A 27,931-nucleotide genomic window follows, 5' to 3' on the forward strand; every position below is an offset into this window, starting at 1 on the left:
TTTTAACTGTTTATAACAATTGACATTCAAAAAATTTCACCTATATTGATGTCGCTACCGGAGAACGAATCCATATGAAACGATAGCAGATATGCTCCAAGCAGGAAACCTAAAACAGGCCCAAAAGCGGCCATACTATACATTGCACCTGAAATAAAAACCAAAACAGTTTAATAAACAAAACTAGCGATAATCTTATGGAGCAATTCCACGCCAAATCACTCGAAACAAGACCGTTTTTGGCGCGACCCTTTTCGATTTTTTAAACCTTGTAGCTACCCAATTTTAGTTACGACTGATTTTTCATAACGACGTGTGCAAAAAATGGAACAACTTTATTTTTAAATAGAGCTTTTTTTTTGACATACAGGGGTGCGGTGTCGATCTCTCTAAAAAGGACGTATGATTTTTTTTAAATTATGAAATCTTAACAATTCAAGAAAAGTAAAATGAAAAATTGAATCTATATGTCATTCTACATGAAATACTATATACTACCTTGATCAAAAAGTTCCCGGAATCATCACAGTGTGGTGCTCTCAGTCACCCGTTTTAATTTTATTTTTTTTTGTAGGTTGGCACATCTGTCATTGACAGTCTATAAAATTTGTAGTGTGATAGTTTTACATTTCTAAAAGTTACGCTGTATTGAGTACATATGCTATTGTGCGTGCTTCTATTTTGTACAATTTGCAAATGCACACAATGCCATCGTGAACATTTGCCTGAAAACGAAATGAATTCCAATCACCAACCACCGAATTCACCTGATTTGGCTCCCTGCGACTTTTTTCTATTCGAACGACTAAAGAAACACGTTTCAGCACCCGAGATGAGATAACGGAAAATTCGAAGATGGCGCTGATTGTTATACCGCAAATCGAATATAATGAAGGTTTCGAGGGTTGGATCAAGCGTTGGCATAAGTGCGTTGCAGTCGATTGGGAGGGGAGGGGAACAATATCGATATTGATGTAAGGTAAATTATTTTGGTTTGTCTAGTTGAAAATATGATCATGGTTTGTCCACTTTTTCGAATGCTCTAGTTCATCGTACTTGTGTCAAATCATGTATTCAAATGTATCAAACCATATAAATCATGATCATCATCATGTAAATCTTTTTCATGATTTACAGTAGTTTTATAGTATATTTTGACGGATTCACACGTTTTAAAGGATTATAAAATCCACTCTCTGTGTTGAGCGTGTTGAGGTGAACACTTTGAAAATTCTCAAAGAAAAAGGCAATATTCTGAAGAAAGCCTAAATTATGAATGGATCAATATGATGACAGCAAACTCAAGCAATGAAAAATGCAATATCTACTTGAAAATTCGATATTTTTTCTTTCAAAAATGGTGATTTCTAAAACCGGACAAACCATGACCATTTTTTGAACAAACCATGATCAGAGGAGAACAAACTATGATCATAAATTGAGGAAAATCGTTAAAAACATATTTTTTTCAATAATTTCGCCTTATGGTAATATTAGCAACTAGAGACTTGGGACTTTTCAACAAACTCGTCTTGATTATATGTGATTTTGATTAAGAAAAATCGATTTGCATTTACTAGTTACGTAAAAACTCCCTAAATCGGACAAACCAAGATCATTTACTCTAAAATCTTGTATTTTTCATTTCCTGAATAAATTCCGGCATTTTTTTGATTAAGGTAGTAAAGGGTGCACCGTTTAAAATCCGCACACACAAGATTTGTTCTCAAAATTCGAGTTTTTATCGGATTATCACCAAATTTTAAAAGGAATGCCCAATCCGGCCAGTAATTCTTCGGACCGTCGTGAGCCTTCAGGAAAGGGAGAAGCCGCTCTAGTACAAATCACTTGCCAAAACATCTTGGCGTACATCGACATCTTCTGTATCCGGTCTCGTCCGGTTCTCGTGGTCATCCAAATTACCCTTGGCATACAGGTTTCCTGGAATCTGATTGAAGTCCGCCTTAACATATGTTTCGTCATTCATTACGCAACAGTGTGATTTCGTTAACTTCTGGTTGTACCACTTCCGGGTACGGTTTTTTGCGACCGTATTCAGTTTCTCGTCACGGTTTGGGGACTTCTGAAGCTTAAACGTACGTAGTCCAGCTCGAGTTTTGATTATATTTGAGTTTGCATGAAAGTCTTGCTCACATGCAACTTTTTAGTCATATCTCGAACTGAGGCGTTCGGTTTCCGTTTGAGGGCTCCAACCACGCGTTTGTGATCGTTCTCGTTGACCTGATGGCTTTTTGACGTAGAACTACGTCTTTCAGGAAGGGTGCCAAATCAGAAAATAGGTCACGTTTTTGTGAAATAGAGTTAACGTGATTAACTATTTTCACAGCGAACGAATTATGATACTTTGCACACCGATGGAAATTCTCTAAGATTCTTTTGATATATCATACAGTACAATCCACTAATGCCTAAACAGTTTAAATTAATGAAGCATTCTCATTTTCCCATACATTTGTTCTGTCGATTTGTGTGCATTCCCGAAGAGAGCTGTCAATAACGAACAATTGATACATTCGTTTCTGCCCGTTTTCCATATATCTGGTTCAAATAAGCCATCTGCGATTTGAAGCCAAACGAGCCCATTCGTTACGTGGACACCGACTGGACAACATCGTTGCTGGACGAGCAGGACGGCGAGGGATCGAGTGCCTTTCTCAAGGTAAGAGGGTGGAGGTGTAGTGCTGGAGTAGAGTAAAGTTTTCCAAGGGCCTTTCTCAAGGCTAGAGACGAATGAACTGAAAAAGTTTAAAGTCTCTATAATACAAAACCTTCCTTCCTGAAGCCACACCACTTCTCTTTTGGTGGTCATCGAAGCAACATGGTTGCCGCAGAGCGTCGAGCGGGAGAGGATTGTTTTCTTGTCGGGTGAAGGAGGAGTATGGAATAGAGCTTCTTTTTACAAGGGCCCTTCTCAGGGCTTGACGCGGAAACCAAAAATAGAATAGAATAAAAAACACAGATGCGAGTGAGCTAGCATAACACAACAAGCGGATATCATTCATGCCTAATGCTGATTTCACACACATACACACACAGCTCGATACAAGGAGAGCCTTCTGTATCGAGGTGTGCTACGACAAAAAAGAGCAGCATACCAGAATTTTCTGTGCTAGTTCGGATATGGAAGAGTATCCAGAATTTTGGAATATAGACATACACTACATTTATTAAGATAAACGTATATTTCATGAAAGTATGCTCAAATTCCAGCAGGGTAACCTTACTGTTGCATGTGTGGGGATCGATTATATCTCAAGCGAACTATACGAGCAAAAGTGTTTATAGTTTGTGCTCGATATCTGAGCAGGAAGGAGAAAGTCTGATGCGAGTTGAACCAAATAAACGAGAAATGCTGATAGCTTTCGACTCTACTCGGATCTTTCGAGTCTACTGAAGTAGTGAAAAATTAAATAGCTAAGAAGATATTGCAAAAATTTCGATGCATTCTAAAATAATATCCGAAAATCCGTAAGTTGCTAATAATACCATAAAGCGTTCAAATTATTGAAATGTTCATGTTTTTTTAACGATTTTCTTCAAAGAGAAATTATGATCTCGGTTTGTCCGAAAAATGGTCATGATTTGTCCGGTTTTAGAAATCACCATTTTTGAATGAAGAAAATCGAATTTTGAGAGTAGATGTTGCAGTTCTTATTGCTTGCGTGCATGACATGATTTCCAATAGCAACAATTCCGACATGCAGAAAAAGCACAATTTCATACACACACAACGACGCGCAACCGAAAAGACAACGTGTATCAACGTACAGCAGGAAAACAAAAAGAAAAACGAACGGTAAACGGCGAGGATTCGAGTTATTTTTTTGGGGAAACCTTTATTTAAGCGGTCCGTATCCGACGCATAAAAAAATGTTATAAATTTTTAAAAATTCATATCTTAATTTTAGAGAGTCCGATACCGCGCCACTATATGTCATAATTTATTGAATCGAAAGAGTTATCTAATCAAAATATATTGAAAAATATCGAAGGATGAGTCTTTTAAGATACAAAAGTTTTAAAACATTAAATCCAATTTTTGAGTTATATTTTAATTGGTAATTTAAAATAATTTTGTTTTAAATAGTTCTATGATTTTCTAACAACTTTGTCGTACGCCATATTTCAATCATACATCTTGAATTCGAGCTACGATTTTTTGAAAAAAAAAGTTCGATTTTTCTACATACACCCTTATGAAAAATCAGTCGTAATTAAATTTGGCCATATGATAATGAAAATTGTGATTTTGGAAGACTGTCACCATGTGTATAAAAATCGAAGAGGGTTGGGTCATCGGCTTAATGATTTGACGTGGAATTGCTCTATGCCAGCATACCTATATACATTGATGAACTCTCCTTCCGCACATGATCGTCGACATACGTGGTACCCAGTGTGAAAAGAGGACTTCCGCCACCTCCGAGTAGGATTTGGGCTATGATGAATAATATCACCGGCCCAAAAGTGGAGGCTTTGCTCTTCAAGCAGTTGTCACCTCTGATGGGTAATAACATTGTCTCGATTACGAAGCAATTTTCTTTCAAAATAAGGTTTCTTACCTCAAATTATGTGTCGTTAGAGGCGGATTGGAAAGGCTATTTGAGAACCGCCCTAGCCCCATATCCTGTTCTCGCACCGATACCAACCGGCAGATATTGTCGGTAGTCTTATTGTTGATTAAAATCCCGGGATTTGGCTCTCCCGTAAAGTGGGGAATCATGAAGATTAGTGAACCAATGCCCATTATCACAGCACCTGTCAAATCAAGTGACCTTCGTATATTTTTCCATATATAAATATCGATACACTTTAACATTTACCAATTCCAATCCACACTGGGATGTGTCTCCGGCTGCCCAGGTAGCTAACAAAGATGACGGTGATAACATTCCCGATCTCGTAACTCGAAGCCACCAGCCCGGATAGGCTCGAAGGGATCTCGAACCGCTTCTCGATGGTCGTGATGACCGAATTGATATATCCGGAACTGAGTGCCTGCTGCAGTGTCACCAGGATGGACAGCAGCAGTACGAAGACCTTAATCCTAGCGAACTGTTGGAACGTCGAAGGCCTGCAGCTCAGGATGCCGCAATCCCGCGAGTAGTCCTCGTTCACTAGCAGCACGTTCGGCAGGGGCTTCTCGCGTTCCATCATCATGACAGTGTTCGAGGGCTGTCGGCTGTGGCACTTGATCACGGTGTCTGTGGTGGCAGTGTTCACCGAAGCCGGCAGTGATTCCGATTCCGTGTCCTGGGGGATATCCGCACTGCTGTCGTCCGTCTGAGCTTCCGCGTACAGACCGGTCATCGCGTACATGGACTCATTCCGCCTGAAAGGTAAAGAAAAGTATTTTTTTATAATTCGTTTATTTCTACAGGCTCCGCTACATAGGTTTCAAGGACCTAAATTCCAAATTCTTTTTTATGTATCTTTTATATTTACATTTTGCTTAGATAAGTAGTAATTGTGAGCAATGGAAATAAATGTTAAATGTTGAATGTTTAAGAAAAACATTGAATTGCACATAGAAGGTTATATATGCTACCAGACTTTCCACAATTTTTTATTGGAAAGGGTAGTTATGATTCATGATTCATTCTTGTTCTCGGGAGAACAGTAAACACGCTCAGAACAATACATAATACGCATTCAGTATGTATCGCGGCATTTTTCCTGTACTACATACAGTGCGGTTCCAGGCGAATATATATTTGTCCCACACTACCGTTATCTATTTGATAACGCATAAAATCAACAATTCGTACAATCTCCACGGTATGAAAACCGACGACGTACCTGCTATTTGATATTTCTCTTCTGCTTTGATTCCGCTCTACAATATGCATGCTTCTAGCATATTCTGAAGATGTACCCTGTGTCGAAAAAAATAGTTCAACACAGTAGCAAGATAGAAGCTGAGATTGACCAGGGCGAGCACAATATTTAGAGAACTACCGCTGACCACCAACGACATGTATCGACAAGTTTTGACTAAGATGGACATTCAAGCAGGTACTCATATTTATAGATTTTTGTGATTTCAACACTTTGCTTTCGAAGCAGTTTTGAGATATTGAAACAAGTTTATGGGTCAATTAATAAACAACATTACCTATACACCTTTTATCTTTCGAAGTGATTAACATACCACATTGTACAATTTTTTTTTATCCCATTTATTTATTAAAGGCTCAATAGCATTTTAGCTGTAACGGAGCCGAATTTTAATCGTGTACATGTCACATGGTTATCATATATCTATAATTAGCACATTACACAGTTGCCATTCGCCAGTATTCCTTCTATACCATTACATATGGTACATTCACACAGTAGCCATTTAGGCGTAAGAGAATTCTTTCTGTTCTTCCATTATCCAGTGGGTCCACCGGACAGCAGAAATAGTTGATTGATCATTGTTGAGTTATTTCTAGAACAGCAGCCCGATGTGTCTTGCAGAGCAGAGCAGTTGTATGGATAAATCGATCTTATTTCGACCGTGGATCGATCTCCATCGCTGATGATTGTTGGGTGGACGTAGTTATTCTGTAACAACACAAAGATGGTCAATGAGGGTCCTGAGTTTTGAACTCACGATCGATCGCTTATTAAGCGAACGTGCAACCAATGTGGCTACGGAGACCCCCGCACATTGTACAATTGACAATGAGGTGTTAACGCCCGAAACTTTGCACCCCAAATGTAACGCTCTTGTTTTAGAAATTTAAAATTACACCCCAGTAAAGGTTCAAATATGATGTGATGCAAAATACAGAGGCGCTCTTCACCAGACGGCAGGAAAATCGACACGGTGCTCACACCCAACAAAATTGCACCGTACAGTTCATTCTTCCTTAGAATCGAGCAAAACCATTGTGACATCAGCATTGAGAAAGACTGTTATTTGATAGCTGGAGCGAGACGACTTGAATGATTGATTATTTGAATTATAGAGGCTTCCAAATTTATCAGTTCATTGGTCTCTAGCCTTGAAAAAGACCAATTCAGAGAACTCAACTAAACACTCGGCTTTAAGAAAGTTTATCGAAGATTTCGCTGCCGCTAGATGACTGATAAATTGTGAATACTGTGTTTTGAAATCGCGAGTGGCTTGTTTATACTCAATAAATAGAATACGGGGGAGCTAAAATAAGCTAAAGCTAAAGCAATATAATTGTCCGTAGAACGAATTATGCAATTGCATTTCGAGTGACCAATTTACGCCTGTCTTATTGGCAGTGATATTTGAATATTGTACCTCCCTTATACATACTCGGCCACAAGAACACGATAGAAAAATGTGTATTCTTCCAATTTTCCTTAATTTTAATCATTTATGAGTTAGGGAACCGTAATGTATAAATTACCGAAAAAAATTCAAGAACTTCCGATTCGATTGGAATGCAAACCATCAAAAACCATTCATAGTTAAAATAAATATTAACGGTAAAATTATTTCATTAAAAACCGCGACCAATTTTCTGATTTAATACCATAACTGAGAGACGTAGTCTTATGTCAAAAAAGGTAATGATTTCATATTCGTATTATCATATCGATATTCTCATTTTTATTCTCCAATGTCGACAGGGGTAGTCCAAATGATCGGATTAAATGTATTTAATTCTCTATAATTTCTCGATGGTTAAAAACAATATAAACTGTATGCGAGCCACATTAAAATATTATTATTAAGGGTTACTGATTTTTGTGATTATAACATTACGATCTTCTGTGATAATTTGCTCAAGCTTCCTTATTCAAACCGAAATAAATCAATATCGAAACCTCATTACCCATTCCACACGGAGTCTGGCTTCCGGTAACAGTCACCTGCGAATGAATTCGAATGAACTGACAGCAATCATGGACTGAGCCAGGACTTGATTGGGAATAGCTATCCTGGATGCATTACGCTTCTGGTAGCCAACACGGGGAACCGTTCTCAATTGCTCTATGACTGTTCATCTGTCCTAAGTGCTTGTTCAATGCTTGCCTCCAGGCTAGAGATCATTGCAGTCGGATTCTAATTTTGGACCAGCATGGCGCATGACGTATCTGATGCAAAGTGTGAAGTTTGTGTGCACGGCTGTACGGAAGTTAATTGCATTCCCGTAATGTGGACCGCAAATCAATTTGGTGCCAGTAATGGTTTTATCTAGCGAATTTAGCATCCCCCTGTTCGATGGGACAAACAGAATAGTTCGTACTAGTTGCATCGATTATTCAATTCATTCGTTTCAGTAATAATATGTGAGTTACTACTATGGTTTAAAGCAAATGTAACTCAGGTTAAATTATATACATTTTTCCAGGTACTGTTCGAATGAAGACAATCAATTTTAATTGTGAAATGGATGGTGTCACACATATTATAAATATAAAAACGCTACTAAGTGCCATCGAAGAAAATAGATTCCTCAGATTCTTGAATTCTTCGGATCTCAAATTCGGTCTTTTCAAACATAAACCCCGAACTACACAATCAGGGGTGACATTGCGTGTTTCGAAACGAGTAATTTTTGTTCGTTTCGGCCACTTTTGCCATTATGGATCTCGAAACGAGTGTAACGAATAAGGTAGTAGTAGAATTTCGAGCAAAATTTGACATTACGTAACAGCGTTTTTTATCTCGAAACGAAAACGAATATCTCAATAAGAAATGGCTGATCGTCGTATGGAAAAGTGCTAGTGGAACGTTGTTTTTAATATTAAAATTTAGATCAAATAAAATTTTAATTGCTTTTCCTTCGGGTTTTGACGTCTATTTGTACCTGTATGTGAGTATATATACAATACTTTTTTTTTAATTAGTCACTTGTTATTCTAGCACTATGGAATCACAAAGAAATGTAAAAAGCATCAACACTGCTCAAGTGGAACATTTGACAGAGTTCATGGACGAACATTCGGATCTCGCCCGGAATGTGCTGAATACCCCGGATGCGAAGAGGACTTCTCACAGATTATGGGACAATTTAAAGAATGCACTTAATGAGCGAGGTCCCCGGTGCGGGAAGTTTCGGAGTGGAAAAAGTAAGTTCAGTGATGCATATTTTTCCATGAAATATACATATGGAAAAGAATTAATATTTAGGTGTGGGCGGACTATAAATATAAAGTAAAGAGCAAACTTCGTCATAATATAAATAGTGCAAAAAAAAAAACGAAGGAGGACCAAATAAAACCAAACGTTTGAATATGTTTGAAGAAAGCGTGGTGAGATCTGCCGGATAGAACGCTGCCGTCTGTGGAATAGCTAAAGCCAATTCGTTTGGTATTCGAATAAGGCGCCGCCCATCATTCATGAAACGCTAGAACCTCCACCGGAAATTCAAGCAGAAAAAACCAAAAAAAAAAAAGAAAAACTAGAACTTTTTCGAAGATACGTTCTGGCCAAGGAACATTGCAACGAGACGCAAAAGGCTTCATTGGAGGTAAAACGAGAAAGCCTATAAATTGAAAAAAAAGCGCTTGCTTTACAGTTGAAGCAACTTGCGTCGAATCAAACAGACATTATTGTTATGAATAAGATTTTTTTTTTAAATTATTGTTTAGGATTAATAACTATTAATAACTTTTGATATATTCATCAATTATTCTGCGCAATTTAAGCGCTATCAGAATTTTATGTTTTGCCAAATGCGCAACTATAGGCTGACTCGATAGACTTTGAGACTGCTAGCTTTTAAAATATGACTGAGTAAAGCTGATATGAAAAAAAAACAAAATACTTCAATAAATCCAACCAAAAGAATATTCATTGTTGTTTGATTTATGATTGCATAAGCCATTCCATGTAAAACCGATATAGTGGTACTCAGATTTTCGTGAAAATTGGTAGTTATATTTCTTATCGAGTATATTTACTTATACGAGTGGGGTATGTAACAATAGATAGAAAATATGGTCGCAGTTACGAAAATAAGTAATACCAGACTAAAAAAATTGCCGCGATTTTTGTTTTTTAACGTTTATTATTACACAAAAAAAAGTTTTTCTACATATTAGGAAAGCAAAGAATCCCTGATAGCGTCTCGAATCCTTTGTGCTCTGCGTTCTAAGCCGCGATCACTACCTACTTCGTTTGTTACTAACGGCGTATCTTCTAGTAATAACAGATCATTAAAATTAAACGGTACATTATAAGCTATACACATGTTTTGTAGAGCACAACATACATTTATAATGGAAGCAGCCTTTTGTGGGCTGTATCTAAGCTTGCGGTCGGATGAAAGACACCTCCATCGAGCCTTCAAAGCACCAATACCTCTTTCTACAGAACACCTTGCGGTATAATGTGCTGTGTTGAAAATATCTTCTACAGAGCCTTCAGCTGCTATTCGGTATGGCGTTAACAACCATGGTGCTTACCCATATCCACTATCACCTGAGAATCAAAAAGGTTTAGTGAATCACCAAATCAACTGACGTATAAAATTACCTAGTAATCTCGACTCTTTATATCGATAACGTATATAAAACAAACTCACTCATTTTCACTTAGCGAAAGAGGGTCATTTTTATCTCTCAACTCCCGCCTCTGTGGAATAAGCGTGCTCTCTTCTTTACTATCGCTATCGTCAAAAAACATTTCGCGATCTTTTCTTTTTAATCACAATTCTTATATAGGATCAAATAAAATTTGTTTTTCGGCATTGATATTCGCAATAGCCGTGAAATTTGCTTTGTTTACAAACCCTAAAATTTGACATTTCTCTTCGAGACAAATTTTGCTCGAAATCTAGTACACTGAAAATAATAACTCGAAAAAGATACATAATACTGAAATCAATTCGATTCGAGTTTGAATTATCTCGAAACGAGTTACTCGTTTCGAAATGCGCAATGTCACTCCAGGATATTACAGTTGGTTTGTTGTAAGCTACTTATCGGACTGTCTACAGACTGCTGATCTATGACTTGATAATTAATTTATAAATTCGATAATTAATTGAAGGAGCGCCTCCTCGTACATACCTGTGTCCTTTCCGGTGTGCATTGCTGTTCGACGTTCCGCCGTCGTTCGCTGAACTCGAGGTCGTCATCTTCATTCAGCTGGATGTGTGTAAAGTTCGCACGAAAACGAGCGTCGTTAAGGGGCACTTAGCTTTCTTCCTTCACGGGAGGCTGTGGGTTTGATGCGGTGGCAAGCCAGATTCGCTCAGTAGAGTTATTTTCAAGCGTTGCGGCGCCACCTCCAGCATTCTCCGGGTATATTAAGCTACCCCGATCGAACTCGTCTCTGACGTCAGAAACCTGCAAAGCGATAGAAAAACGCTTAAATTAAAATTTGCTTTGCCACTCGGGGGAAAAAAAATGAAACGGATTATTTGAAACCGAGTGACGAAAAGCTTCTTGGCGCGCTCGTTATGTTTGTACATGCATTAGGTTCGCACCCGAGCATATATGGTGGCTGGCGATTGGGGAGAATGTATCATAAAATCGTAATTGAGGTTACTCAACGGCGAGACGGTGAAATCGGAAAAGTGCTTTTATGATTCGAACTTCGGTGGTACTATATAAAATCGGTGGAATTGATGTTAATCGAAAAGATTCGTCGTTTAAAAATGTAAGAAATGGGAAATTCACGATATTGGGCTTCGTTCAACACGGATTATCATAAGGGGTTTTTTTTACGCATACGTAAGAACAAACAAAACATAGTTTTGAAACTCCTCATCAAAACTCCGTTCGAGTCAAATCAAATCATCGAAATTGTGCCAAATCTTCATTCGTGTTGTTTACGATGTTGAGACACGTGTTCATCTGGCTTCGTCTGAACTAAACTAGGAGTGCCACTAGAACCGCACTATCGAATAGTGATACATAGAAATGTTTTTTTGTATGGTTTCGTTCTGCTTCTAGTGGCTCCATTACGTCTGGAAAAGTCACACCAGAGACCTTTTCTTTGTTCGAAATAAATTGTTCGTGATGAATTTGCAAAGGCGTCAACGACTGCTCTACATTCGAATTTTTTCAAGACCTCATATTGTAACCTATGATATGTGTTAATGGGTAAACATCAAACGCTATGTTTTCGAACTTATAGATAACGTTGCACAAATTGCTCTTCAACCGTCGCATAAAGCACAAAGCAAAGCTGTGAACATGATGAGAATGTCATATCTTACAAAAAATCTGTTTAAACTCGAAAATTTCTCACAATTGTTCTGGAATCTCCCTCTATGAATCATCGTAAAAATATAGCTGTTAAAAACTGTCATGCGTTATTATTACATAATTAAAACAACGTTCAATTGAACAATGCTCTTTTTCCCATGTCGCGAATGAAACAACTCCCTTTGTCTGTAATGTCTGATAGTGGTATACAGTGCTAAACTAAAGAAGAAATCTTCTGGCTAAAATCCACACCGTTGGGTGGTTCCATGTGCTTGGATGAGATGTTTGAATAACCGCCCTTCTCCTAGCAGCTGAACAGATTGCAAATGAATAACTACGATGGGGGAACATAGCTTGAAGTATCGCATGTGTCGTACAGAAATCATTCGGTTTTCAAGCACGTTGCACAATGTTATGAATGTTTTGTTTAATATATATGAAGCAGTCTTATTGGAACCGTAACTTTATTTCCGCCTCAGGTGTTGGATGCTGATGTAAACAGAATCAATAATAATTACTAAGGCATCTGGTTCTTTCTTTTAGTACTGACTTTTCACGATTGAATTCCAATTCTCGAACATTTTATTTGCAAACATTGTTATTTGCGTTTTTTTGTTTTATTTGCTTTTGATAGTGATTCGATATTTCTGCTGTATATTCATCACTTCCCTTAAGAAGATTATTATGATCAAACTTCATTGCAAATGTTATTTTAAAAGCGGTATAGGGTAAATGATCTTGGTTTGTTCAGTCGAAAATATGATCATGGTTTGCCCACTTTTTTGAATGCTCTAATTCAGCGCTCCTGTGTCAAATAAGGCCTTCGAATGTTTCGAAACATATAAATGAAATTGCCTTTTACATGATTTATAGTAGTTTGATAGTATATTTTTACGAAATCACATGTTTTAAAGGATTATAAAATACACCTTCTATTTGAGTCAATGCGCCCCTCATTCGAGCTAACTTTTAATCGATCACCAGATGATTATTTGGCACGTATTCAGACCTTTTCTGGATTACAACACTTATAAATATTGTAAACATCATGCTTGCTCACCATTTGTATCGGATTTACATAGCTAAACCATTAAATTAAACCCCAAATTGGACAAACCAAGATCATTTAACCTAGATGATTCAAAAGTGATGATTTTGATGTCAATGATAAACCAAACTAAGGACAGACAAAACAAAATTCGAAGACGATGAGTTGCTGAAGATGCTTTCCATTTTGTGGGATCTACAAGGGGTGTTGTACAGCGTGCTGCTGAAGGCGGATGTAACTGTTACTGTCGATGTCTACACCCAAACTAGCGTTGCTAGAAAGCATTTCATTTTCGGCAGAATCAATGTCTTTTCATGCCTTGTAGCGTCAAATGAGCAAATAATGTCATCTGTCCCCCAACGCTTTGAAAAGTTTATATGAATAGAAAATAGACATCTCTCTCTTTTTTCTTTTTTCATCTTTTTTGGGATTGCACAAAAAAAAGTCCAAACGACGCCAACGGGGCTCGAACCAAGGCCGGCTGGAATGCTAGACTGTTTTACACGACCACGCTATTCACACAGCTAATGATGCTATTGCGCAGAAGTACGATAATATATACATCTCATTACAAATTTAAGTTGAAAAGTGTTTTCTAATTTTACACTTAGTAAACACTTTTCAGTGTAAAGGAGATATATATCCATCTTGCTCTGGGCCGTGTACACATGTGGCAATGTAATGGGCGCTTATTTGGAACGTGTCTCTTGTTTCGCTCGCCCGTATTAATCTTATATTGCCGTACCATATCTATCTATATACATAAAAATGGAGTGATGTCTGTCTGTCTTATGGACTCGGAAATTACTGAACCGATCGACATGGAAATTGGTATGTAGGGGTTTTTGGGGCCGGGGATGGTTTTCATGATAGTTTGAGACTCCTCCCCCCTCTCTGAGGGGTGGCTGCCATACCAATGAAACACAAATTCAGCCATTCCATGCCAAACCGATATAGTGGTTCTCAGATTTTCGTCAAAAGTGGTAGTTTTGTTCATTATCGCAAATTATTAGACCCGTATTTTTTTTATTTTTTTGTTAGGGTGACCATTTCCGTTTTAGGGTGGTCCGAAAAATCCATTTTTTCGCATTTTAGCCAAAAAGGTTTTTTTTTTCTAAAATTCATAATTTTCGAACCACTGGACCAATTCAGATGTTCAACATATTAAATTAAAGCCAATTAGCTGGTCTTTTTTTGGAAAAAATACTACAGTTGCAGAAAATTAGAATTATGTTTTCATTATAATTGATTTTATTTGTTTTCTATAGTTTTCATGGTCTCGAGACCAAAGGCACTATATATTTTATACTTGTTCTGGAAAGCTGAGGATTTTTCACATAACACATTTTTAAACCAGGGAGGCGTTTTTTTCCGCCATACAGATGAAACATAAATTTCTGCATTACTCGAGAATTAATCAAGCAAACGAAACCAAATTTGGCAGGTGCAGGTGTTAGGGTGCAATAAATGATTCTATGGTGGTTAGATACTCCTCCACCCTCTCTTAGGGTGGGCATGACAATGAAAAACAAATTTCTGTATAACTCGAAAACTAATCAAGCAAATGGAGCCAAATTTGGCATGTGAAGATTCGAGGGGGCACGAAACGTTTCAATGGTTAATAGCCACTCCTCCCCGTCCCCCTCGGGGAGAAGAGAGGAGGGGTCTGTCTTTATTCTATCATGCTTTCTGTATCAAACATTTATTCCATGTAACGGAGAAACATGTTATTTGTAAGTGGTTGAAAAATCTCATGAACTTGCGCTTAGTAAGAAAACGTGAATGTTTGAAGGTATTGATAGCAAAAAACAAATTTTAGGCGGGACGAAGTTTGCCGGGTCAGCTAGTATATTATACAAATGCTTACCAGTATTTGAGAGTCATGACATTTTCTGTTATTTTACGCTCATTTAATGTAATAAATCGGGATGACAAACATGAGCTAAAAATCAATTTTGGGTGTACAAATGTCAATAATGAGTTGTTGCGAAAAAAACAACGATAGCGGTTTTCCTCGCGTAAAGTTATTTTTCTTCATGATAATGTTTGGTCACAAACAAAAAACACATCAAGAAAACACTGACACAGTTCGAATGAAAAACTCTACTTATTACTTGTGTGTTTCTTTGATACTAAATTTTCCTTTTTTATCTAGATTTTATACACACCTAACATGAACAGAAATTACCCTTTGGCGATGGTTCTACGGTACCATATCAGGACAGTCCCCTCAGACAAGTACAGTTCTTCAAACTGTGTCAAGAGTATCACTCTTCCCCTGTCCTACGCCAAAAATCACTGAGTAGCAACATTTTTTTCTCTGAAATATAATTGACACGGAAAACTAAACTCTGATGATGATGATGTTGACACTGAAACACTGAAGTAGTTTTCCAGTATCTCTTAGCTACATTTTATCTTCAAGGCTCCCAAAAATATCATTCTCAAAGCAATGAGCAACAAATTATACTATGCAGCAATTAATACAGAACAGCAACAGAAGATCTGAACCGAATCGTATAGAAACAAATTTCACCTTCAGTTTTCAACTAATGAGAGCCACCGAAGTAAAACATCTTCTTCACATAAATTACCAACTTAAAAAGAGCTGCGTCACTTTGAACTCGGAAACAAATCTCAATTTGGGAAAATTCACAAAAATTCTCCCTCTTCAATGAATTATAAAATCAGTTTGATTTTTATCATTCCGGGTATTACTATAGAATGCACCGAACATTACAAAACGATTGTTTGCCGCTGCTTTCACTGCTGCCGCTCCTGTCGTTACTGTTGATGTTGATCTTTTGCTGCCGCCCCTCTTGAAGTGAACTGTTTTCCGGTGAGAAAATGAATGATCGATTCAGAGTAGAGCAGCGAAATTTATTCATATTGACTAGCGAAGAATCACACAGGGGGTGGGGCTTTGGGACGCAATGGCTCGCTTTTTTTAGGCATGCATTATATCGAGCAAAGCCGTTAGGGAAGAAATGGAAAGCAGATAAGAGCTCGCTAGCTGGGGCATGTGTTGGCTTCGTTATAATATTTTCTTCTATTCTCTTTGGATAGAATGATATGCAAGATAGATAGCTACGTTTTTTTTTGCTGTAATATTGTTGTATTCAAATGGTATTTCGCTGTTTCTCTAGTCGCGCTTTAAGAACGGTGCAATTTTAAGAGCACAGCTTGGGCCAATCAAAACATGGAGTTTAGCACGCTTAGATAATGCATGACATCTTAAAATTATTTGATTGTTTGTCTCAAAAAAATTCTTCATCTTGATAGATGCGGAGAAATATTTTCAATCAATTGTGGCAACCATCTTTGTGATCTAATCAGAAAATGGTCGAACTATGAGCGTTCGAAATCTTTCATTGTTTCCTACGTGTTCAGTTGTTATATTTTCATTCTTCATATTTTTCTTGTGAGACGAAATCCTACGTTAAGACTTTCGATCGTATTGAAGAGTGGCACAAAATCGACCATTCCATGTTTTTAGAAACGAACGGATTGAATGAGTCACTGCGTGCCGTTTTCAACCATAACAAATGGCATGCATTCACTCATTCGCCGTTTCCTTAACCGCGCAATCTGTGTGACAGAGGCGAGAGTTGCTGTAGGTCGGCATAAGTTAAACAAAAACGAACACTGGTTGACGCTTGTTCCATTGACGGCTACCCCACCTACAAGAACACCATCAACAACTAACGTATGATTGTATGAATAACCTGCTACAAAGTAACCGCCTTCCAGCAGGAATTAGCACAGCGCGGTTGTAAAGAACAAAGAAACTTTCTCAAGCGCGAACAGGGAAGAGGCGTGCTGAGCAGACTGCGAGCTTGTTAACCTTTCGGAGCAACCGCTCCGCGGAGTCTGTGCGAAATCAGACTCTGGGATGATAAATGCTCGATAAATCAAGTGTTTAGTCATCGGGAAGGATAGCAGCGCGTAGAGGGGTCTTAGAAAGGTTTGATGAATGGTGATAAACCATTACAGTATTAAGTTTTTTGGTATTTGTTAAACATCGACCCGGGATCTGTGTAATTTGGTAAAGCGCTCGAACTGATTGAATCACAATCGAATATAAAAAATATGCGCTCTATGTTATTAACAAAGATGCACCTATAGGAAACATATGCTTTCTGAGATGTATTGGTTAATGGAAAAGGCTCGTTTAGGTTTCAGTGATCTCCTTTATGTCTGTTTTTTTTTCTTTTGTACGTTTCGAACCTATCAAGACTAATCAAATAGATGGGTGAAAGTGAATGGCGAGAATTGATTTTTTTTTCAGAACGTGTTTTGTCGTGTTTCGTAAAACTCCTGTCCCGGTAGCAGCTTAAAATCCGATTGTGCCAAACTTGCGAGCGAGAAGCGCGAAAATTTTCAAGTAAGAAAAAATATTCCACGAATAAATTTTTATCTTGTTGTGTGTAGATGTAGTGAACAAAAATATCGGAAAGAAATAAAAAATTGATTTCTTTTTTATTTTTCAAAGATTTTGTGTTCTAGCACAATTTCTCGTCAACCAATTCAATAGCAAAAAAAATGGAATGAAACCTCGTATCGAACGTGCTGAGAATAGACCGAAGCAAGTACCTCCTGGTTTAAGCGGTTCTTCTACGCACCAGGGGTCCTCAGCACTTCCCGGAGCAGAGCCCAACACGTCTGTTCCTTTTTCGCGGTGGTCAATGGCCACAATCTGGCTTGCTTGCGCTTTCTGACCTGGTGGACAATATTTTAAATGCTTTAAATATAAATGACCCTCTTAAAAGCATAGTATTATGTTTGCTTCCGATTGTGAGAACATTTTTGAAAGAAAAATGTGGTTTTTTAGCAGCGTTCATTTCCCTCGATGCCTGATTCAGTGCAAGAGGTCAAGGATTTGACCACTGTAATACAGTGGAATTGCAGAAGCATCATCCCTAAACTAGATCAATTTAAATTTTTAATTCATAGTTCTAACTGTGATGTATTTTCCCTCTGTGAAACATGGCTTTCTTCAGCCGACGAACTGAATTTCCACGATTTCAACATTATTCGCCTCGATCGAAATGACTCGTTTGGTGGCGTACTATTGGGGATCAAAAAATGCCACTCCTTCTATAGAGTCACTCTCCCATCGATGACAGGCATTGAAGTTGTCGCTTGCCAGACACAAATCAATGGCAAAGACCTCTGCATTGCCTCGATATATATTCCTCCAAGAACTATGGTTGGCCGCCATCAGTTTTTTTATATCATCGAGGCACTGCCGGAGCCGCGGCTAATCTTAGGTGACCTCAACTCCCATGGAACAGCATGGGGTTCACTCTACGATGACAACCGTGCCACTTTGATTTATGATCTGTGTGACAACTTCAAATTGACAGTTTTGAATACTGGGGAAGCAACTAGAATAGCCAACCCTCCTGCACGGGCAAGCATGCTAGACATATCACTTTGCTCTTCTTCGTTATCCCTGGATTGCACGTGGAAGGTAATCCAAGATCCCCACGGTAGTGATCACCTGCCAATAATTTTATCGATCGCCAATGAATCAGGTTCTCGTGAGTCAGTCGATATTGCGTATGACCTCACGAAAAATATTGACTGGAGAAAATTTGCAGAAATAATATCTGAAGCACTTGTTTCAATGCATGAACTTCCTCCACTCGAAGAGTATAATTTTATATCGAGTTTGATTTACGAAAGCGCACTTCAAGCTCAAAAGAAACGTGTTCCTGCTACCACTTTACGACGTCGTCCTCCATCACTTTGGTGGGACAAGGAGTGTTCAAAGGTCTACCTTGAAAAATCATCCGCTTTCAAAAAATTCCGGAAAACTGGACTAGTGGAATGGTTTCGAAAGCACCAAGCTCTAGAAGCCAAACTAAAAGGTCTGATTAAAGCAAAAAAGCGTGGATATTGGCGAAAGTTCGTCAATGGTTTGTCAAGGGAGACCGCTATGAGCACTCTTTGGAATACGGATAGGAGAATGCGTGGCTGGAACCATACAAATGAAAGTGAGGAATACTTTGACCGTTGGATTTTCAAATTTGCAAGAAAGGTTTGTCCCGATTCCGTTCCTGCACAAAGCGTCGTACGCGACATTCCACTCCAATGCGACTATGAGAATTTTTCGATGGTGGAATTCTCAATTGCCTTCCTCTCATGTAACAATTCAGCTCCGGGGTCGGACAAGATCAAATTCAACTTGTTGAAGAATCTTCCCGACTTGGCAAAACAGCGTTTGCTGAACTTGTTCAACAAGTTTCTGGAGCTGAATATTGTCCCGCATGACTGGAGACAAGTGAGAGTGATAGCCATACGGAAACCCAACAAGCCGGCTTGCGATCACAACTCGTATAGGCCGATTGCAATGTTATCCTGTATTCGCAAAATGTTAGAGAAAATGATTCTACTTCGTTTGGACAAGTGGGTCGAAACGAACAATTTGCTGTCAAATACGCAGTTTGGCTTCCGCCGAGGTAAAGGGACAAATGATTGTCTCGCGCTGCTATCTTCTGAAATCCAAATCGCATTTGCTCGCAAAGAACAAATGGCTTCCGTTTTTCTCGATATCAAAGGGGCATTTGATTCAGTTTCCATGGAAATTCTCTCAGAGAAACTTCCTAATCGTGGACTTTCACCAATTCTGAATAATTTCCTGTACAATTTACTGTCAGAAAAGCACATGTTTTTCAATCATGGCAGCTTGAAATCTTCTCGTTACAGTTTTATCGGCCTACCACAAGGCTTCTGCCTAAGCCCCCTCTTGTACAGTTTTTACGTCAATGATATAGATGATTGTCTAACTAGAGACTGCACGCTGAGACAACTTGCAGACGATGGAGTTATTTCCATCACGGGTACTAATCCCGCCGTTCTGCAAAAATCCTTGCAAGATACCCTGAACAATCTGTCCACGTGGGCTCTCAAGCTGGGTATCGAATTCTCTACGGAGAAAACCGAAATGGTCGTTTTTTCTAGGAAGCACGAACCCGCCCAATTCCAGCTTCACCTATCCGGTAAAGCGATCAGGCACTCGATGTTTTTCAAATACCTTGGAGTATATTTTGACTCTAAATGTACCTGGGGAATACACATTGCGTATTTGAAACAGAAATGCCAGCAAATAATCAATTTTCTCCAAACAATAACCGGAACATGGTGGGGCGCCCATCCAGGAGACCTCATTCAGTTATACAAAACAACGATATTATCAGTGTTAGAATATGGCAGTTTTTGCTTCCGATCAGCTGCCAGGATTCATATTCTCAAGCTGGAGAGAATACAATATCGTTGCTTGCGTATAGCAATGGGGTGTTTGCATTCGACACATACGATGAGTCTCGAAGTTTTGGCAGGAGTACCCCCAGGAGTAGTTGTCGCATGGCTGTCCATGCGACAAAAAATCCATGGAATCCCAGATCATCTACGCTCAGATTCTGTTCCGCCGATATTTTCAGCAGAATATGGGGGCATAGTTAGATCTGATAAAATGTTCTTTACTGACGGTTCATTCATAAACGGGTCCACTGGCTTTGGCATCTTCAATGAAAATTCCAGTGCCTCTTTCAAACTCAAAGATCCTTGTTCCGTGTATGTTGCTGAACTGGGTGCGATATACTACGCACTGGGGATCATTGAAACATTGCCCATCGACCACTATTTTATTTTTTCAGACAGTCTCAGCTCATTAGAGGCAATCCGCTCAATGAAGGTTGATAAACGCTCATTTTATTTCCTAACAAGAATAAGACAACTATTGAGTGTTTTGGTCGAAAAATTATTCAAGATTACCTTAGCATGGGTTCCCTCTCATTGCTCGTTTCCGGGGAATGAGAAAGCGGACTCGCTAGTTAAGGTGGGCGCTTTAGAAGGCACACTTTTTGAAAGGCAAATTGCTTATAATGAATTTTTCCACATTTCTCGTCAGTATACGCTCGTAAGTTGGCAGCGCATGTGGAGTGGTGATGAGTTCGGTCGTTGGTTACACACGATTATCCCTAAGGTCTCGACGAGTGCATGGTTCAAGGGATTGAATGTAGGTCGTGATTTCATTCGCGTGATATCTCGGCTTATGTCCAATCACTACAACCTAAACGCGCATCTCTATCGCATTGGGCTCGCAGCAAACAATCTTTGTGATTGTGGCGATGGCTACCACGACATCGAGCATGTTGTCTGGTCGTGTATCCGGTTCCATGCTGCTCGCTCTCAGCTCTCTAGAGCGCTAAGAGCACAAGGCAGACAATCGGATATCCCCGTCCGGGATATCTTAGGTAGCCATGATCCTGATCTTCTGCTTCATCTATACCTGTTCCTCAGAAACGCCGATGTCAACGTTTAATGATGTTTCCTTCGTTGTGTCCCCGTTTCATATCCCTCCTATCCGATCGATAAACTTTTACTTAGTCGCGGCAATACATACACACACTCTTTACAGACACACGGGCCAAAGGTTGTGCAGTCCACTGATCATTCAACAAGAGCCAAAGGTTGTACCGCTCATGACAACTCTACACGAACTGAAGATTGCGCCGGCTAGAGACCATTCTACCCTGGATTCCTCGAGTCGAGAAAGCCGCACCACGCTAGATATGAGGTACAGACTAGGGGGGCGTTGCTGATTAATGGTCAGCTGCATCCCAATAGGAAGTATCCCGTGTCGGGCACACGTACAGAGCATTGGAGATAGCAACATCCCAATTACGAAAACACTTGTAATACTAACCTCGAGCCAACCGCGAGTAATCGGTTACATATTACTAACATAGATAATAAGAAAAATTGTATTGAACTCCCGGCCCCGTGAGGCTAACGCCATATGAGCCTTTATAAAAATATATATTTTGGAAAAAAAAAAAAGTTCAATAGCAAAGCCAATTAGTCTTATCAACCATCTTTCATTTGATTTCTACAACGTTCCTGTAATTATTACTCGTTCTTTTTAAGGACCTTAAATACAGAGATATCTTTGCTTGATTGAAAATATTTCCCTTTGTATTTTATGATTGATAGTTCAGTAAATAATTTTGCTATGCGATAAATCGGAAAGCAGCTTTGAAAACTTTCTTGAAATCGATGCAATAAAATAGAATAAATTTTTAAAATCCTTGTACAGAATTTATTATTTGAAAAAAAAAAAAATAGAGAAGGTAAAACTATCCTATGAAAGCGGTAGTACCATTTGAATTGTTAATGATATTTATTTTGAATGTTAAACTATTTTGTTTTTCACGCTCGATTTTTTATTTCATAAAAAGACTTACAACGTGAGAGAGAAAAGGTTAACGAGAGAAATTACATGAAGAGAAATTTCTGAATGTGTTTTACGAGGATATGAGCGTTTTTCTCGAAAAACATTTTTCAAATTGTCACCATTGATAACTTAAAACAAATCTTTGATATGATTTTCGATGTGAACTACCGTTCTGAATCATATATCGGACAACATCATATTTCGGACACTTTGATCTAATATCTTGAAATGCTTAATGCACTGATGATATAACTATCAAATTAATATCACAATTGCTTTTTTAGAGTAATCCCCTGAAACCAGGGGATTACTCTATCATTTCACATGAGAATTACATTTGAATTATATCATAATCGGCAGAAATCTTACAACACTACTCATTATCGTTTGTGTTTGACGTTTCCTTAGCGTGAGCATGTAGGATTTACCCGTTCATCAATATTTAAATGTCTCCCGTATTTCATCAGTTCTCATCATTGTTAACAGTTTACTGTGATTGCTTGATAAGTGTTTCGCAGTTGACTATTAAATTTAATCAAGTGTAATGTAATTTTCGTCCAAAAAATTACAAAATAAAGTGTTCGGAATTTGAATTCAATCTGTCCGAAATTTGATTCAGTGTCCGAAGTTTGATTCTTATTCGCTTCATTTGAAAAGTATTTTATTCGATGATTTTTTTATATTTTCAATACCAAAGTAGAAAGCTTAAAAGTATATTGAACTAATTTATTAAAAATATCAACCAAATAATACCTATGCATAAAGTTTAGATCTGTTTTCTGCATCATATGCCTTAAGCGTCCGAAATATGATTCAGAACGGTATTTGGATTGAAAAAAATTATAAAAATGTAATTCTTCAAATTTAGTTTAAACATTTCAATTTTTTTATTTGAATATTTCAACACGTGATTCTTTTATTTTTATTCATTTCAGGCTCATTCACGGAATACAACACTTACAAAAATCAGAATTCCTTTTTAATAAAACAAATAAAACAATACAATTGCATTAGCTATATCACATTGTATGTCAATTTTTGGAACGAAAAACGAGTAATAAAAATAAAAAATATAAGGGATTGTGCCCCTTCTCGGACTTGAAATTGCGAATAAAATCGCACCGCTGTGTACGACATCATTCATTTACAGAAATACTATCAACCCTCAGTAATGATTTCACTATTGCATTAGCATCAGCATTAACAAAGACTGTAGATTGCTCGCTGTTTGGAGCACGACCATGTAATGCAAATCGCAATTGCCTTATTTCATCACCCAATAAGATCCAAACGGACGGAGCATAGGTTGCGAATATTTTCTCATAGCATTTCGAGCGATCAATTTACGCGCGCCTGATTCGCAGTGGTATACAATGAAATTTGCTTCGCCTCTACATTAGCTGCTCGTGATTGATAAAATGGTTAGTTTGATACAGACATGCTTAGGACAAATGTATGGAACAATGGTAATGGTTCCAATTTTCATAGATTTAAATTATTAATGAACTAGGGAATCCAGGCATATCAAACAAATTTCCTATTCGATTCGTTTGTGGATCATCAAAATTCGTTTGCACCCAAAATAGTTATGAACGTTAATCTATTTTTTAAGAACGTGACATGTTTCCCAATTTGATACCCTTACTGAAAAACTAAAAGATGGTGTTCAATACACGACCGCATTGTTGGTGCACACCTACGAAACTATTGCCGAAGAATGAACACTTGCAATGAGTGAAGGAAACGATTCCCAAGCCAATAAAAATACCATTTGAGCAGATTGTCAAGAACTTTTTTTTCAGAATGCATCGAAATTTTTGAGACAACTAGGAAATATTTCTACGCGTCTATCACAATTAATGAAATGTTATTTTCAATTGAATAACTGTAAAATGCCAAACGTTATCCAAACGCCCTAACTACCAATTTCTGATTGGCCCGGTTTACGGTTTCCCCAACACAGCTATCAAAATCAATGTACCTATGGGAATCCGCTTTGAAAATATACATGCAAGCAGAGGGTATTTTTGTTTCCACCGAGCTGTGTTTCCCTAACACGGACTTCAAAATCAATGTGCCTGGGGGAATCCGTCTGCAAATACATGCAAATCGGGAGTATTTTTGTTCCCACCGAAATGTGTTTCATTAAGATGGATTCCAAAACAAAGATGCCTGAAGGAATCCGCATTGCAAATATATGCCAGCTGCGAGTACTTTTGTACTCGCTTGTCTTTATGCAGACCGAAATATGTTTCCCTGAACCGTACTTCTAAACTGAGAAACCGGGGAAAATCGTCATTTCAGAACTACAGGTTCGAGAACTACGTGAACTTCATGTGATGCAATAATATCAGAGGGAAATGTAAAATACAATGATCGTTTGACAATTTTTCCGTTCACATATTTTGATTGACTAAACGTAAAAGAACGGTCATCAAATTTACTTGTAATGAAGAACATAATCTATTACAATGCATGAATCGATCTAACATGGCAACTGTTCAAACTTTTTACTTACAGGGCAAAAGTGTTGAATTCAATTGAATTCGAAAATTGTTTCGTTCAATCGATAGTTTAATCCATACAATACAAATACTTACTAAGACAACGGTAGTCCCACGTCAACCTTGCGGTTATATCATAAATAAAACCCACCGTTTTTTTTATAATTCAAATATGGCTTATTTCATGAAGAAATGTAACCTTTCAACGTTAAGGTGAAGTTTAGGTGGCTATTACATGTACAGTGGAGTAAAAATCGTGATTTTTGAAGATTTTGCTTGAATTTTCACCAGGAATTGTTTATATCGATATTGCAGCCAAATTAAGAAAGATAGAAGTTGTGCGTCAACGAACAAAATGTAGAGCGGTTAAAGAACTTCAATTTAATTGCTAGAAACAATCTAGTTTAATATAAATTTTTAGGATAAAATAATAATAACACATTAAAAATTATTAACTTTTAAGTGTTTCACTTCCAAATGTTATTAAAATCCACTAATTTAGTTGTTCCACTAAATTTTCTCATCTTTCAAATGAAAGCATCAGAATCGTCTTCCGTAGCGTACTTTTTAATATAGAGCCTGGCAACAGAGTCCAAAACAACAAAAAAGTTCTGTAACTCTGTCACTGTTGAAATTCAAACATATGCATAGGAGGATTTTTTTTAATCAAATATGATCGTCTAGCACCTCCTGAGAGAATCTGGATAAATAATTTTTTTTTCATGTGAGAAAGGTGTTTTCTGACTTTAGGAGGATGAATCAAAAATCAAATTCCTCTTTTTTTTTTTTTTTTTTCAAAAAACGAGAAATACATGCAAAAAAAAACAAATAAAGAAAAAACTTTTTTGACTCGATTATATACAGGATTCGATTATACAGGCAAACCTTTTTTTGTGCGGGGGATAGGGACCGCATAACAAAATCGCATAAAAAAAATCATGCAAAACTTCACCAGTAGCTTTAAAAAACCGTGTTCGGTACACATTTTGAAAAAAAACTTTTTTTGTGCGGTAGATAGGGACCGCATAAAAAAAGTTCCCCCAAGAAAATAACTCAAATCCACGCCATTCACCGTTCGATTTCCCTTGTTTCCCTGCTTTGCGGTGGGACAGTTTGCCTCTTCGGTTGCGCGTTGCTGTTTTGTACTTTTAGTTGCATGCCGAAACGTGATGCTGTTGGATATCATGTCATGCAAGAACTTAGAGCATTTCATGGGAGGAGGGGAATGATATCAGAAGAGGATAATTGAGACGCAAATATGTTTTTTTCGCACTGAAATGCATATAAATCATCGAAAAAAAGTAAATGGACGATAACTTCGTCAAATAAGCTTCTTTTCATATACCGCATAAAAAAGCGCACAAAAAAACCGCACAAGAACAGAAAACCGCACAAAAAAATCGCACAAAAAAAAAACGCACAAAAACAGGTTTTACTGTATATGGTAAAAAGAGATCAAAAACTGTATATAATCGAGTCCGCGCTGTATAACAACTCGAATGAGTGATCAGTTCATTTAAACAAATGACGTTAAAAAGTACGGTTGAAGGCTAATGTTTCTCGAAAAATCTACTTCTAATTTCGCCATAATTATTGGCAAAGAAAAAAGACAAAGGGTGCCGGACCAGGTAAATAAGGTGGATGATTTAGGACACTAACGAGATTGTGGTCCAAAAATTGATTCGCGATCGATGATCTGTGACCTGGCACATTATCGTAAAGAAAAGTCCAACGAGTCGAGGCCCAATATTCGGGTTGAATTCGGTGGATTACGGCCATGAGATGCTGCAAAACTCTGAGATAATATTCTCCAGTAACGTTTTGGTCAGGTGGAATAAACTCCTGATAGTTTGAGTTCTGGACCTTAATTTACATACTCTATTTTCAAAATAAATGCTCCCGTTTAAATTATTTCCACTAAGGGCAATTATTTGGTTTTGAATAATCGACATTAAACAACCGGAATCGCAACAGCTTGCGTGTGCAATCAAATTAACCCACGTTGAACTGTCCCTGTCAGTCTGTCTGTCCGCAGCTATTCGAGCGGCAATTAGTCATTCCCAGAGCCCAAGTATTCGCTACCAGCAGCCATAAATTACTACGCTTTATGATATCGTGCGCTCGAACTGAACGTGCCATCATATCGCTGTCAGATTTGGTCGGAAATGAAATCTAGGCTATCCCAGGCGGAATTAATTTATTCCAAAGTTCTACGTGTAATGAAACTCTCGCTGACGCTATTAAATCGCGTCGATGTAAATAGCAGTTTATTTGGTGGTATCGAAAAAATCTTTCTCCGTGACAAATAACGGTGTTTCGAATGTGTAACAATTCACCGAGCAAGGCTCATCCTTTCATCCGACCTTGTCATGGAGCATTGCGGTTATCGGCACGAAATGGGTGTACAGAATTTATTGCTTCGATTGTTATTATAAGGCGGCTCGCACACCGCAGCAATAAGCAACTAGCAAACTGCAGTACACAATATGCAACAGGAAACATATTTTGTTGTTCTTCGCATACCAGAGCAATAAAAACCCCTGACATTATGCAAACAATCGCCTTAATGTACGAAACTTGTCAAAATATGAGCGATAAGTTGCTATTCAACCGACACGCCGTGTTGCTAGCGACATGTGTTGCTCTGTAAAGGCGACAGCGATATCGTATTGCGTCGGTGTGCGAGATCAACAAAGATTAAATGGAAAAATCCATTGGTGATAATATTGCTTATTGCATGTTGACAGTTGCTAGTTGCTCATTGCTCCGGTGTGCGAGCCGCCTAATAGTTACTTGCTACCATCGCAATGTGGGTAGCAGACGATGCTCCGCTGGAGCTAAGCTATCGTGTTTGACGGTACAGCTGTCAAACCGATGCCAGGTTCTCATGATTCCCGCCAGCAATTGCTGCACAAATCGATTGTTTATGGATTCACGTCCCATTTCGTTTTTCCTGTGATACAAATGTTGTCTACGATTCCACCACATTCC

General features: G+C 38.1%; 1 protein-coding gene across 4 annotated transcripts in view; it reads right to left on the reverse strand.

Annotated features, from left to right (window-relative positions):
* Positions 1–27,931, reverse strand: part of LOC129780586 (solute carrier organic anion transporter family member 5A1) — a 198,842-nt gene that overhangs the window by 14,954 nt on the left and 155,957 nt on the right. For all 4 annotated transcript variants that reach the window (XR_008743964.1, XM_055789006.1, XM_055789005.1 and 1 more), the window contains 5 exons: positions 11,005–11,283; positions 4,845–5,353; positions 4,584–4,779; positions 4,361–4,521; positions 41–148 (listed from right to left, as the gene is read on the reverse strand). Coding sequence is in view for 3 of the 4 variants with exons in the window: in XM_055789006.1 (XP_055644981.1) it covers positions 41–148; positions 4,361–4,521; positions 4,584–4,779; positions 4,845–5,353; positions 11,005–11,078 (1,048 nt within the window). In the remaining variant the exon portion in view is untranslated. The remainder of the gene's footprint in view (positions 1–40; positions 149–4,360; positions 4,522–4,583; positions 4,780–4,844; positions 5,354–11,004; positions 11,284–27,931) is intronic.

Source organism: Toxorhynchites rutilus, chromosome 3 (genome assembly GCF_029784135.1).
Source record: "Toxorhynchites rutilus septentrionalis strain SRP chromosome 3, ASM2978413v1, whole genome shotgun sequence".
NCBI lineage: Eukaryota > Metazoa > Arthropoda > Insecta > Diptera > Culicidae > Toxorhynchites > Toxorhynchites rutilus.